Source organism: Dama dama, chromosome 30 (assembly GCF_033118175.1).
Source record: "Dama dama isolate Ldn47 chromosome 30, ASM3311817v1, whole genome shotgun sequence".
Taxonomy (NCBI): Eukaryota; Metazoa; Chordata; class Mammalia; order Artiodactyla; family Cervidae; genus Dama; species Dama dama.
In genome coordinates this window covers 82080405-82094974 of record NC_083710.1, presented here as the reverse complement: position 1 = coordinate 82094974, position 14570 = coordinate 82080405, and the positions used below count along the sequence as shown (strand labels likewise).

Sequence of the window (14570 nt, the reverse complement as noted above, 5' to 3'; positions counted from 1 at the left end):
ACGCGTGTCCACTCGGCCATCCACTCGGAGGAGGCCTTACTGAGCCCCGGCCGACGCGCGGGCCAATCCCCTCGCCCTGCACCTTGGGCTGCAACCTGAGACGGGCTCGCCCCCAATGATGCTACAGTTACAGAGCAACGCCGGTTTGTCATTGTCCCAAGGAAGAGGGGCGGCGTGCTGCTTGTTCGTTTCAGCAGAACTGCTGGCATCCTTCAGCTGGACAAGCCTGCGCCCCGGTTGTGACCTTCTGGGGGAGACCTCCGCGCGCGAACAGCACAGCCAGAGACCCCCTCCGGGAACCTCGCCTGCTGCTGCGATCGGCTGACGCGCCCCCGCCCGAGCCGCGGCTGGCTGCGTCCACCTCTTCCACTTCATTTATCCGTGGATCATCTTGAGTCCAGCTTGTAAATGTTTAGCATTTTGCTGCTTTACTGCTTCTTTCTGGGGACCGTTCCAGCACTAGCCGAGAGCGGCGGAGAGAGGCGACTCAGCCCCGAGAAGAGCGAAGTATGGGGTCCCGGACTCAAGGCAGCCGTGGTCCTTCCCGCGCGCTATTTCTACATTCAGGCGGTGGACACTTCGGGCAGGAAGTAAGTCCGCAAGCTCCATGACGATTTTGGAAGGCAGTTCAAGCTTTCTGCTTCTCCCCTCGCGTTCTGTCCTCCCAGAACTCGTTTCTCCACAGCAGTTTAAAATCCAGGACACTTGGGGGCTATTCACATCTCCTTGGAAGTTTATCCCCCTCCTACTCAATTTTTCTCTGTAGCTTTAGAAATCATTTCGAATTAGCTCTTCTCCTGGCCCTTTTGAAGGGGAGTCCTACATGAGTGCTGAACAAACAAACCCCTGTACTTTGCTTAAGGTATTCTAATTTTTTTCTGTTTAAATTAATTTATTATTTATTTATCTTATGGAAGTATAATTGATTTACAATGTGTTCATTTCTGCTATTCAACAAAGTGATTCAGTTAGATCTATGCATTCTTTTTTATTAATTTTTATTGGAGTATAGCTGCTCTACGATGTTGTGTGTTTCTGCTAGTACAGCAAAGTGAATCAGCTGTATATATATATATCCCCTCTTTTTTGGATTTCCTTCCCGTTTAGGTTCCCACAGAGCACTGAATAGATTGGGATTGACATAGATACAGTCAATCCCAATACCAGTATGTATAAAATACATAACTAAGGAAAACCTAGCACAAGGAACTCTTTTCTAATCATTTTTGCATAAATTGTTATAAGGAATTTGAACTCAGTTGTTAGAAGCTAGTTGGTTTCACCTTTTTCTGGTGCTGCCCTGTTTTCAGGTAGACCTCTGCAGGTAAGTGTGTTTTGAAACTCAAAATGAAAAAATAAAACACTATTCATAACTTTATGGTTGAGGCAGAAAGTATCGAAATGTGAATCTCTTATGTGTTTGTTAACAACTTTATTTCATCCCACTGCATTCAACTATTACACTCGTACTTGAAACTCATTTGTAGAATTCACATACCTCTGACATGATTGTCTTTTTATATTGAAGCTGTGTGTGTATATTTTGTTGGCAAAAAAATCTTGGGAATAAGAAGTTTTCCAAAGAAAAGGAAGGTTATAAATTTTGTCACTTGGTTATAAATAGTATGGTTGGGAAACTAAGTACCATCTTAATCTTAATACCAACAGCATGCCCTCAAAAAAAAAAACCTTTTATACAATATCACTTGGCTAATATGCTAACTACTAGCTTTTTCCATGGCTGAGTACAATTTATAATAGTATAAATAGATTATACTAGACTATATACTATACTAAATAGATTATAATAGATTTTTGTTAAAGAATCATTGAGAGCAATGTTTCAGAAAACCATTAGAGGCATCATTTGATCACAGATTTCCAGATGTGATAGACACAAAATAAATAGTAAGTTAATAGGACTATTTTTATATATGAAATGCATAAGGATGTTCTATGTTTACAGAGACTAGTAGTCTTAAAATATCTCCTTGTAATTTTCTAATGAAACTGTTTTATGTTATCGTGACCATTGTCATCCTCTTCTTTTTTTTTTTTTAATCTCTGATCCATCCTATTCATTCTGGTACTGAAAGCATAAGGAAAAAGAAACAAGCACATATTAGGGGGAGGATATAGAGAATAGTCAGGTTCACAGACTGGAGACCACAGTCTCTGTACGTTTGTTTCTTAAAATAATCTTTATGTTTCACTGTTCTTCCCATCACAGATTCACATCTTCTCCGGATGAAAAAGTGTTCCAGATTAAAATCTCAGCCCCAGATGAGCAATTCACTAGAGTTGGGGTCCAGGTTTTAGACCGAAAAGATGGGTCCTACATAGTAAGATACAGAATGTACGCCAGCTACAAAAACCTGAAGATAGAAGTCAAATTCCAAGGTCAACATGTGGCCAAATCTCCATATATTTTAAAAGGTAATGTGGAACATAATTTCAAAACAATGGTGTTTGAATACAATATTACCTGTCTTTCAGTCAATAAAAGCAGGTTAGCCTGATATTTTTTCACTGGAAGAAAAAAAATTTTGTTATTGTTTTTCAGTTGCTAAATCAGGTCAGACTTGTAGTGACCCATTGGACTGAAGTTGAAAAGTTGAGAATCCTGGTGGAAGAAAGAAATGCAAGATTTGAATGGAAATTTTAATTCACTAAAGAGGAAAGAACTTAATATGTTCTTTAATATGAACTTAATAGTATTAAGTTCTAGGAATAGAGAATTTGCTTCCAGAAGATGCAATATTAGCAAGAAGAATCAAGCTATATATATATGGTCATAGATGGCACTTAGTTAGGGACATAGGACTTAAGTAACTGGTGAGTGTCACTGAAGTTTGGTCAGTCACTTCAGGAAGAAAGGGCTTGATCGAGACAGTGAAAGTTGACTATAGTTTTTTTGATTTTGTTTCAATGCTATTTTTTCAGAGAAATTCTCCAATGTTTTCTTATGTAGGGTAAGAGTACAGCTTTCTTACTTAAAGCCATATCATTCCACCTCAGCAGACATATATCCTAAAATATTAGAGAAGCAAGGAGAATACAGACACACAAATCTTCCTTGACCCATTGCTCCAAGCAAGGCAAACATTTTTCTAAAAAGTGTCTAGGTTTCTTCCCCTTGCTCCTCTAGGACCACATGGTACCATATAACCTACTAAACCTTAAAAAGATGTCCCATTATCTCCTTCTGCCTGCGTCAGGTGACAATCTGAGAATTACAGAAATAAATGACAGTGAAATCTCAATTCAGATTCTATGTTATGTTAGTGTTATTTCTATACACATGTAATTAATCCATTATAGTGTTAGTGAAATGGGTGTTTTGAGGATTACTTTGCTTCTTTATATTTTCTTTAAAAAACTAGTAAACATAGTACAGTGCTTTATTTACTTCTATTGGTTTTTGTTTTTTTTTTATTTTTTGGCCTCACCTCAAGGCTTGCAGTACGTTAGTTTTCCCACCGGGGATCGAACCCTGGCCCCAGCATCGGAAGCATGGAGTCCTAACCGCTGAACCATCAGGGAATTCCCATTTGTATTGATCCTTAGGATGATTTACCCATTGAGAAAAGTATCTTAGACATTTTAAGAACTGGTTTGTATAACAGACCATTGAAATATTAATTTCTTATCACTTTTGTCTTTCATTAAAACGGGTATATGCCTCTGATATCCTTTTACCAATGTTTGGTTATTCTTAAGTACACAAAACATAAAAAGTAATGCTTTGCTGTACATAAGAAACTAACACAACATTGTAAAGCAACTAAACTCCAATAAAAATTAATTAAAAAAAAATAATGGACTATGGGGCCTTCCCTGACAGTCCAGTGGTTAAGACTCACATAGGTTCCATCCCTGGTTGGGGAACTAAGACTCCACATGCTGTGCAGAGTAATGGACGGACTATGAAAGTCATGTTACAAATATCTGTTACACGTTTCACATGCTGAGTGAGATTATGACTGTACCCATTGCTCCGTGTGTGTAATCAGGGCCGGTTTACCATGAGAACTGTGACTGTCCTTTGGAAGACAGTGCAGCCTGGCTACGGGAGATGAACTGCCCAGAAACCTTTGCTCAGATTCACAGAGATCTGGTGCATTTCCCTACCGTTGACCCGGAAAAGATTGCAACGGAGATCCCAAAAAGATTTGGACAAAGACAGAGCTTGTGTCATTACACCTTGAAGGATAACAAGGTGCAGTTGCTTGTTTGTCTTAGTGATTTATTTTTGTTTTGGCCATGTGGCTACAACTTGCTACATAATTTTATTAGAAATCATTCTGCTGATCATTGTGATAAGCTTGATCTCAGTGAAGCCAAAGCGTACTTTTAGACTAACAGAATAAACATGGAATTGTCTTCCAGGTTTATATCAAGACTCACGGCGAACACGTAGGTTTTAGAATTTTCATGGATGCCATACTACTTTCTTTGACTAGAAAAGTAAGTATTTCTTTTGTCTTGTGTATAATGGAGGATTTAAATCCAGGTTTTACATCTTAGTCTTCCCAGCTGCCAGAGTGGTAAGGAATCTGCCTGCCAATGCAGGAGACCTGAGTTGGGAAGATCCCCCAGAGAAGGAAATGGCAACCCACTCCAGTATTCTTGCCTTGGAGAATTCCATGGACAGAGGAGCCTGGCGGGCTACAGTCTGTGGGGTTGCTAAAGAGTCAGACATGACTGAGCGACTAAACAGCAATAACAAAACAGTGGAGTTCGGACTGTGATAGTGAAATGGCCGATATGAAAAGCGATACCATCATTTTAACACTTTGGCTTCCCTGTCCTAGGTGAAGATGCCTGATGTGGAGTTTTTTGTTAATTTGGGAGACTGGCCTTTGGAAAAAAAGAAATCCAGTCCCCACATCCATCCAATCTTTTCCTGGTGCGGCTCCACGGACTCCAAGGATATTGTGATGCCCACCTACGACTTGACAGACTCTGTCCTGGAAACCATGGGCCGGTGAGAGACGGGTCACAGACGACCCAGAGCCTTGGTTTTCTTTCCTTGATGAGTCTTTTCCCAACACTTGTAGCGAGGCGATGGTTTGGGGGAAACATGTGTTGCACTGTCTGTCTTCCAGAGTCAGTCTGGATATGATGTCAGTGCAGGCCAACACGGGTCCTCCCTGGGAAAGCAAAAACTCCACCGCTGTCTGGAGAGGGCGAGACAGCCGGAAAGAGAGACTTGAGCTGGTTAAGCTGAGCAGGAAGCACCCGGAGCTCATTGACGCTGCTTTCACCAACTTCTTCTTCTTTAAACACGACGAAAGCCTGTATGGTCCCATTGTGAAACACATTTCATTTTTCGATTTCTTCAAGGTATGACATCATCCAGAGCCAATGTTTTGTGATTTTCCAAATATCTACATTTGCGTGCTAAGACACTTCTGTCGTGTCAGACTCTTCGTGACCCTATGGACTGTAACCTGCCAGGTTCATCTGTCCGTGGGATTCTCCAGGCAGGAATACTGGAGTGGGTTGCCATTTCCTTCTCCAGGGGATCTTCCCGACCCAGAGATCAAATCCGTGTCTCTTATGTCTCCTGCATTGGCAGGCAGGTTCTTCACCACTAGAGCCACCTGGGAAGTCCCACCTGCATTTGGGGGGGGTGGGAAATCAAGGTAAATTATAGATGAGTGAGTGATAGTCTTCACTCAGTAGTGTCTGACTCTTTGCGACCCCATGGACTACAGCCCACCAGGCTCCTCTGTCCATGGAATTCTCCAGGCAAGAATACTGGAGTGGGTTGCCATTTCCTTCTCCAACAGGAGATGAGAGGTGAGCACAAAATTTTAGGAACATCCAGACATGGGGCACCAGGGACTAACCAGCCCCCAGGGAGCAACCTGGATTGTACTCAGTACCTAGAAAAGTGAAAGTATTAGTCGCTCAGTCCTCTTTGACTCTTTGTGATTTGCTGGACTGTAGCCTACCAGGTTCCTCTGTCCATGGGATTCTCCAGGCAAGAATACTGGAATGGGTTGCCATTCCCTTCTCCAGGAGATCTTCCTGACCCAGGGATCAAATGTGGGTCTCCAACAATGCGGGCAGATTCTTCACCGTCTAAGCCACCAGGGAAGCACCAACTCAGTATCTAAACCTGACATGAAATATGCACCAAGGGAGCTTTGGACCGGGTAATTTTTCCCCCAACTGACCTTCAAGAGAAGCACATTTTCACTCCAAATCCCTTTTTTTATTAAAAAATACATGTAAGTGATTTTATAAATATTTCTCTCCTGAGCCATAGCATCACAATAGACTAAAGAAGGAATATAAAGCAGGTGTCTCTTCCCTTCTGGTAGGAAAATGACTTGGAATCCATCCAGCTGTGATGCTCAAAAACTGGGGATTCTACACTCTCTGTGTGTCTAGAATGTGGGCTGTTCCTATTTTCCCAGGGTTGATCCTTTTTCTGACAACTCCCCTTTCTCAAGCAGTGAGGTACCGCCCTGATCTCTAGATCCCCAAGGGGTTTTGAAGCCCCATGTGGTGAAGGGTAGTCAGCCATCTCCTGCAGGTGGGAAGGTCAGTGATTGGCGAGCTCTGTCTGTGCTGTTAACGGCCTGATTTTCTTTTGATGGAGTAGGTGGTGGTAAGACGATCTAAGGGACTCCCAGGTGGTGCTAGTCGTAAAGAACCCACCTGCCAATGCAGGAAACATAAGAGACGTGGGTTCGATTCCTGGGTGGGGAAGATCCCCTGGAGAAGGAAATGGCAACCCAACAACCCACTCCAGTATTCTTGCCTGGAGAATCCCTTGGACAGAGGAGCCTGATGGGCTACAGTCCATGGGGTCTCAAAGAGTCGGACACGACTGAAGCGACTTAGTACACAGGGCACAAGAAGACTTAAAGATGGCCATAAGCTGAATAATCAGTTTTTCTTCCATATGCAGGTCACAGAAATTTTGGAAAGAAATGGTTACAACCAAAGAGAGCTGGTACCAGCCATTCCTCCTCCGAGAGTGTCCTGTCAGACCTTTGCTTTCTTTCTGTTGTACCTGTTGAATTTGCTACAACTAAAAACTATTGACTGGGACACCCTGGTGGTCCAGTGGTTAAGAGTCTGCCTTGCAGCGTAGGGGATGCAGTTTCGATTCCCGATCTGGGATCCCATATGCTGCGGAGCAACTAAGTCCGTGTGTCCCAACTAGACAGCCTGCCTGAAAATCACATGTGCCTCAGCTAAGACCCAGTTAAATAAACAGATAGATATTTATGGACCTCTGCCGTGCTAGAAATATTTTGATTCGTAGATGTTCTTGCCGCAGAGCTTGTTAATTTCTTTAAGACCTGGGTGTGGCCACCTGATGTTTCAAAGGTATGGTTCGCACTGTTTAGAATGTGCCATCAGTAGGTACTATCATGCCATCGATAAAGTAGTCACGTGCATGCTAAGTCATTTCAATCATCTCCAACTTGTGACCCTGTGGACTGTAGCCCACCAGGCTCCTCTGTCCATGGGGATTCTCCAGGCAAGAATACTAGAGTGGGTTACCATTTCCTCCTCCAGGAGATCTCCCCAATCCAGGGATCGAATCCATGTCTCTTATGTCTCCTGCATTAGCAGCTGGATTCTTTACCACTAGTGCCACCTGGGGAGTAGTCCTAATAAATCTAATTTCCTTAGCTTGTAGCCTTTGGACAACAGTTTTATAATTTTATTGGCTGCCCCAGCGTTAGACTTGGGGCCCCTTCTTGAAATTTGGGGGAACATCAAAATAGGCCCTACATCTCGGTCAGTGTGTTATGTACGCATATAAATAATTAATAGCACTTACTAAGTGGCAGGGGCCAAGGACAAAATCTATCCAGTTTGTATCTGAGGAGGGTGAGGTTTGATGTGTGGAAAGAGGAGGAGAATAAAGAAGAGTGGGGAAAAGGGAATTCAATGGAGGTTGTTCTGCTGTCCTGCCATTTGCAGCACAAATATCAGATCAACGTCGATGGCACCGTGGCGGCCTACCGCCTGCCGTATCTGCTGGTCGGTGACAGTGTGGTGCTGAAGCAGGACTCCATCTACTATGAGCACTTTTACAACGAATTACAGCCCTGGAAGCACTACATTCCAGTTAAAAGCAACCTGAGTGATCTCCTGGAAAAACTTCAGTGGGCAAAAGATCACGATGAAGAGGTAAGGTCAGTCTCTTTGTACCCCCAGTTGTCACGGGGTCATTTCCACGTCTTGTGCCTGGAAAGCATTCAAGATGCTTACATGTAGACCCTTTCCTGTAAGTGGGAAGCCACCTCCCCATGCATATTAGCACAGACCCCTTCAGGGCAAAGACAGGCATAGTGGCTTGGATTAACTGCCCACTCTGCACATGACATGAAAACCTAAACCTGGCCTCAGTTTTGCTGTCTCTTTCACTCAGTTAGATCTGAGCTCCAAGCACTGCCTCACCTCCACTAGCAACATGAAGGTAAAGATGGTCAGCCTGGCAGGGGAAAAACTAGCTGCCACGGGTTAAAATGAAGGATTGCATGAGAGAAGCTTCAAACTACTTGTCTGCTAAAAACTATTAAGGCAGTGCATTGAGCTTCATCTTGCATTGACTTTGCAAAGTCATTGTTACTTCATTTTGTCTCCCTTTTCTGTCCCGGAGAGGTGCATTCTAGAAGGCCCAATATGACTTCTTAAACTATCAAGTCTTAAAAATTTCACTTTGATTTGAACACACATCCTCTATTAAATGTTCACTTTATACACAAGACTTCAAAGATACCTTAGGCACTATTTTCCCACCAAAATGTACTTGGAAGATGACTTAGCATATGTCTGCATGGGGAAAAATATGTTTCATTAAAAGATATTATTCTTGCTCCCATAGGCAAAGAAGATAGCCAAAACAGGACAAGAATTTGCAAGAAATAATCTCATGGGCGATGACATATTCTGTTATTATTTTAAACTTTTCCAGGTCAGTATTTTCTAAGAAAATAGAAATATTTGTAATTGTTCATGTTAGTAGCAAGTAATATTTCACTTAACAATTTCTAAAAGTTTATTCATTAAAGAGATACATGTATACCTCTGTAAGTGAAAGTCGTGGATAAATATTAAATAATAGTGAAAATGAAGGATGCTAAAGAATAGCTAATGGAGAATGCTACAACCTTAAGGGAAAGGTGTTAGTGTTAGAACTGTGTGGCATGTGGTTAAAAAATTGGCCTCTGAGCCTACAAAGTTACTGTGCATGGATTCTTATTTGTTCTCTGTACAAAACTGCTACTGTGTTACTGTTTCTTTTTCTGTACAGTGCAAGGTATGTTTGGACCTGTTGTGCTGACCCCATATGGGCCATAACTTTTCTTCCAATTTGCCTTTATGGACCTACCCATGTAGGGATTGTAGTCAAAGCCTGTCTGACAATTTGAAAGGTTCTTTTCTTAAAAATGCAGTCATAAGCATGTAATTTGCTAATAAATAGTTCTAGATCTAAGTTAGATTGTTTTAATCTCAGAGTTGCAGAATTCTAGATATTGAGCGCTGTGTCTCAGACTCTGCTACAGAACGAAGTTGGTCATTGCTGATCCGCTCCCCCTTTGTAACCTTTCCTAAAGAGTGATATGTAAACTAAAGAAAGAACTGGGAGGATTTGCTAGTCTGAATTCCTAAAGAGCCACAGGTTATTAGAGTTCATTCATTCAACTCATATGTACTAGAGCGTAAGCACCTCGCCCAGAACTTAGGACAAGGAAGCCCATGATGAATGAAGACGTGGCTGAGGCTGTACCAGCTGTGGTGGGTCAGGCAGAAATAGTCTGTCCTCAGATTCTCAGTTTGGGGAAGATGGGAACACATTTTCACTATGTGGCAGAAGATGAAAATAAATACTATAAAAGAGTCATATAAATGAAGGGTAGACTAAGGAGTGGACCATTAGAAATAGGACAGTCACCTCTCAGAAGCTCTGTTGTGGGGTTTTAAGGAAGGCCTTGCATTTCATAACTTGACACGTGAATTAAATGGACTAAGTTCTAGCAAACTCCAGTGTATCTAATTTGGTAAGTGCACCTTATGTTGTTGTTCAGTCACTGAGTTGTGTCTGACTCTTCGCGACCCGGTGAACGCAGCATGCCAGGCTTCCCTGTCCTTCACCATCTCCCAGAGTTTGCTCAGACTCATGCCCATTGAGTCAGTGATGCCATCCAACCATCTCATCCTCTGTCACCCCATTTTCCTCCTGCCCTCAGTCTTTCCCAGCATCAGGGTCTTTTGCAATGAGTCAGCTCTTTGCATCACATGGCCAGAGTATTGGAGCTTCTGCATCAGCATCTTAAGTGCTAAATAAAACATGCTTTTGTATTGTTGCCTATACAGGAATATGCCAGTTTACAAGTGAGTGAGCCCCAGATCCGAGAGGGCATGGTGAAGGTAGAACCAGAGACCGACGATGACCTCTTTCCTTGCACGTGCCACAGGAAGAAGGTAACCGGAACTGACCTCTGAGCAAGTGTCTCAGGAAGAACTAACCGGGATCCGAGTCCTCATTCTCCCCTTAACTCATTCAGTCAGGCAGCAACTACCCAAATTCCTCCTGGAGCCTCCAAGCAACTCATTCTAGCAGAGGCAGAAAACATAGTTACCAACAAAAGGCAAAAAAAAAAACCCAAAAACCAACCAGGTGCTAAGATGCAGTGAAGCGAACAAACGTAGGAGCTCCCAGCAAAGCGGAGCGAGGCCTTCTTGATTGTGAGAATTCAGATCATGTGGCATGTGAATAGATATTTGCCTTTTGCAGAGTATTTTTACATGTATCATCTAATAGCCTCATCTGCCTGTGAGATAGTTTCTGCAAAGTTTATCGCCCCAGTTTAGAGATGGGAAAATATATAACCATGATTATAAATGTTAACAGATTATTCATTTAAAGGCGATCTCTGTTAATACCACTACATTACTGGGCTTCCCTGGTGGCTCAGATGGTAAAGCGTCTGCCTGCAATGCGGGAGCCCCAGGTTCGATCCCTGGGTTGGGAAGATCCTCTGGAGAAGGAAATGGCAACCCACTCCAGTACTCTTGCCTGGAAGATTCCATGGACGGAGGAGCCTGGTAGGTTACAGTCCATGGGGTCACAAAGAGTTGGACACGACTGAGCGACTTCACTTTCTCACTTTCACTGATTTCATTTATAAAAGGCAGGCTCACGTATGGACTTGGTAGTCTAAAGAGGACCGTAGCTGTCACCCAGTAAATGCCTTCATTTTATAGTTAACAAAACCAAGCCCAGGGAGGAGTTTAGCTCAGAACCATCTATCTGGATTTTAGCAAAACAAGAACCAAAACCCAGTGTACCTTCTTCAAATCGTGTGCATGTTTGTGTGTAAAGACATTGTGGCAGGGAGGGTTGTTTGAATTATAGCTGTTTTTCATCTAAAGGAATGTATATTGTATAAAAATTACTATATAATGGCTTGACATTCTTTTAAACAACATCACCATGTCTGTGAATGGACTCAAAATTGTGCATTGGAACCAGAGTTGAGAAGCAGATTTTGCAGTTAACCATTTCTGCCTCCCAAGGGGGTTTAAAAAAGAATAAGGTGACCGCCAACTCTGGCAGTGTGATGGAACCAGCTCATACAGGCTCATGAATGCATGATCAGTTGCTTTAGTCGTGTCCAACTCTTTGTGACCCTACGGCTCAGGTCCAGTCCATGGGATTCCCCAGGCAAGAATACTGGAGTGGGTTGCCATGCCCTTCTCCAGGGCATCTTCCCAAGCCAGGAATCAAAGCTGCGTCTCCTGTGTCTCCTGCATTGCAGGTGGCTTCTTTACCGCTGAGCCACCAGGCAAGTCACACTACAAGCTCACTGATTGTTAAATATTTAGGAATTCTGCATGGCGGTTAACCTTTGGTAGCTTGGAATACATCTGGTTGCAGTATTTACAGCATGGAAACAGCACCTGCTGAAATTAGTTTTATTTTGCTTCATTTGGTTTTGTTTTGGATTTGCCTCTAACTAACCTTCAGAAGTGGTACAGCATCAGTGGTAACCCCTCTCAGAGCTGCAAGGCCACAAAGTCACTGAAAGCCAGTTTCAAAACAGAAATGCCCAAAACTGGAAGGTGCTCCCACATGGAGTTTGATTTGGCATCAGAATGAGTCTGTTGGCTCCAAATGAAACTGGGTGGCTGCCTTACTCCACTCCTCTTTTTTTTAATTTATTTTTCTCTCTTAAGTGACTTCGAGGAGTGCCAAATGATTCCCCTGATTGGTAGAACTTACCACTAGAATGATAGCTTTATTGATTTTCCCACCCTCCCCCGACCCCGTGGTCTACTCTGGCCATTCACTGATACCATTTAGAACACAAGCCTTTACCATAATACAGACCCCTAGATGTTCAGGTTCCCACCAATAAGACTTTACCCTTAGATGATTTCAAATAATAATCCTAAAGTCCTCTAGCGATGACTTGGCTTTGTTCATCCCTTCTTTCATCTTTGTGTGCCTGTGTGTTCAGTCGCTAAATCATGTCCGACTCTTTGTGACCCTGTGGACTGTAGCCCACCAGGCTCCTCTGTCCATGGGATTTTCCAAGCAAGAATACTGGAGTGGGTTGCCATTTCCTCCTCCAGGGCATCTTCCCCACCCAGGGATTAAACCCGCATCTCCTGTATTGGCAGGCAGATCTGAGCCACCAGGGAAGACTCTTTCGTCTTTAGGGGAAAGTAATTAATAGACTAAATGTAAGCCTTCTTACTCATGGAAAACTTCTTGATGGCTCTAAATATTTTTAAATGTTTCTTAATTGCAGACCAAAGATGAACTGTGATATGCAAAATACCTTTCCTTCAAATAGTGGTGCTCTGAAGACTCTTCTTAACTGAAAAGAAGAATGTCTTCTAAATACTAATTCCATGGACAGTATAAAAGCTGCTCTATGATTGTCTGGATTATGAAGATCTATTTCTTCTTATGCAGTATTCCCACGACGGTCATTGGAAGCACATTTTTAGAATTTTGTAATAAAATCACTTTTACTTTAAAGGCCTGTGTTGTGCTTATCATTAGCTGTGTTTGGACCATGGAGCAGTAAAAAAAAAAAAAAAAAAAAGGGGGTGTCTGAGTCCTGAACTCAGTCTGAAGCATGTCAAAAGCCATCACCTACCTAGGTACACAGTTTAAATGACAAAGCAGTAAACTTCTGACTTGTTTACACTATTATTTTAGATAGTCATTCACAGCCAAACTGAATACTAATTAATACACCTTCCAAGGTTTTTTGTAATCTGGCCTCTGCCTGAATCCATCACAAATGGATTTTATTTAACATGTATTTATTAAGCACGTAATATGTGCCAGGCATTGTATTAGGTTCTACAAATACAATAGTGAACAGTCTCTATCTCTTCTGAAAGAAGAGTGAAATAAACAAGTAAAAATAAACAAATAAGCAGGGCAATTATGGATTGATTAAAAAAAACAGTTATTACAGAGAGAAAGTGGGCTTAGTGGTGGTGGCTACTTTAGATTGGAGATCAAAGATGCTACCGACTTCTCACTGTTAAGCAAAATATTTGTTATGGTTAATGATAAACAACCACTACTAAAACATGAAATTTCCAATTATTAAAAAGGAAGCACATTAAAATTTTATTAAATGCTTTTCAGGCATCTATTTACATATTCATGTTTTATGGTGATTTATTTTGTTTCATTAATCCATGATGAATTACATTAACACTGTTCTCATTTTGAAACATTATAGAGCCTCCATAAAAACTCTTAATACATCCAATTATGTATTATTTTAATCCATGGATGGAATAACCATGCTAATATTTGGCTAAATCTGGCCCACCACTTGTTCTTGTACAGCCTGCAAGTTAAGGATGATTTAAAATTTTTTAAATGGTTGAAAAAAATCAAGAATAATAATAACGACATGTAAAATTTATCTGAAATTGAAGATTTGGTGTCCATAGTTTTCTATGAGTTTCCTATTGCTGCTGTGACAAAGTATTAATACCACAAATTTAGTGGTTTAAAACAATAGGAATTCAATCTCATGGTTCTGGATTTTAGAGTCAGAAATCAGTGTTTCTGGGATAATGGCGATGTATTTGGAGGGTTGGTTTCTTCCTGAGGCTCTGAGGGCAGAATGCCCTTTCTGGCTCCTTAGGGGTGCGTTTCTTAATGTTTCTTGTCTTGTGGCCTCTTCACCTTCCCAACCAGCAGCTCAGCATCTTTAAAATCTCTGTTATCACACTGCCTTCTCTCTCTGAATGTTGCAGCACTTTTATAACAAGTCAAATGGTGGCAAGCGTCCAAATAGCCATCCACCAGTGAATGGATAAACAAAATGTGGTTGATCCGTAAAACTGAATTCTACTCAGCAATGAAAAGAAACGAGTTATAAGCAACAAAGTACTATTAGATATGATACAATGTGGGCGGAATCTTCTTTTTCTGACCACGCGGCATGCGGTGTCTTAGTTTTATGGCCGGTGCAACTGCTGGAAGGGAATGGCTGGGACGCCGAAGGATCCTGAGAGAGGAAGTCGGGGGAGAGGCAGCGAGGGGAGGCGGC

The 14570-nt window shown here is 42.0% G+C and overlaps 1 protein-coding gene and 1 non-coding gene across 3 annotated transcripts; both read left to right on the top strand.

Annotated features, from left to right (window-relative positions):
• Window positions 1–51: 51 nt before the first annotated feature.
• POGLUT2 (protein O-glucosyltransferase 2) lies at window positions 52–13027 on the top strand. 2 transcript variants are annotated; one of them, XM_061133385.1, is made up of 10 exons: window positions 52–590; window positions 2231–2436; window positions 4014–4219; window positions 4390–4467; window positions 4815–4987; window positions 5109–5346; window positions 7954–8163; window positions 8861–8950; window positions 10354–10461; window positions 12795–13027. In XM_061133385.1, exons 1-10 carry the CDS (start codon window positions 409–411, stop codon window positions 12810–12812), a joined length of 1509 nt encoding a protein of 502 aa, XP_060989368.1. In that variant the 5' UTR covers window positions 52–408; the 3' UTR covers window positions 12813–13027. The 2 variants fall into 2 exon arrangements, with proteins under 2 accessions (XP_060989368.1, XP_060989369.1); XM_061133386.1 differs by lacking the exon at window positions 52–590 and adding an exon at window positions 632–862.
• Window positions 10941–11012, top strand: TRNAC-GCA (transfer RNA cysteine (anticodon GCA)). Its single transcript has one exon. It is a non-coding gene; the product is annotated as a tRNA-Cys (tRNA).
• Window positions 13028–14570: the final 1543 nt, after the last annotated feature.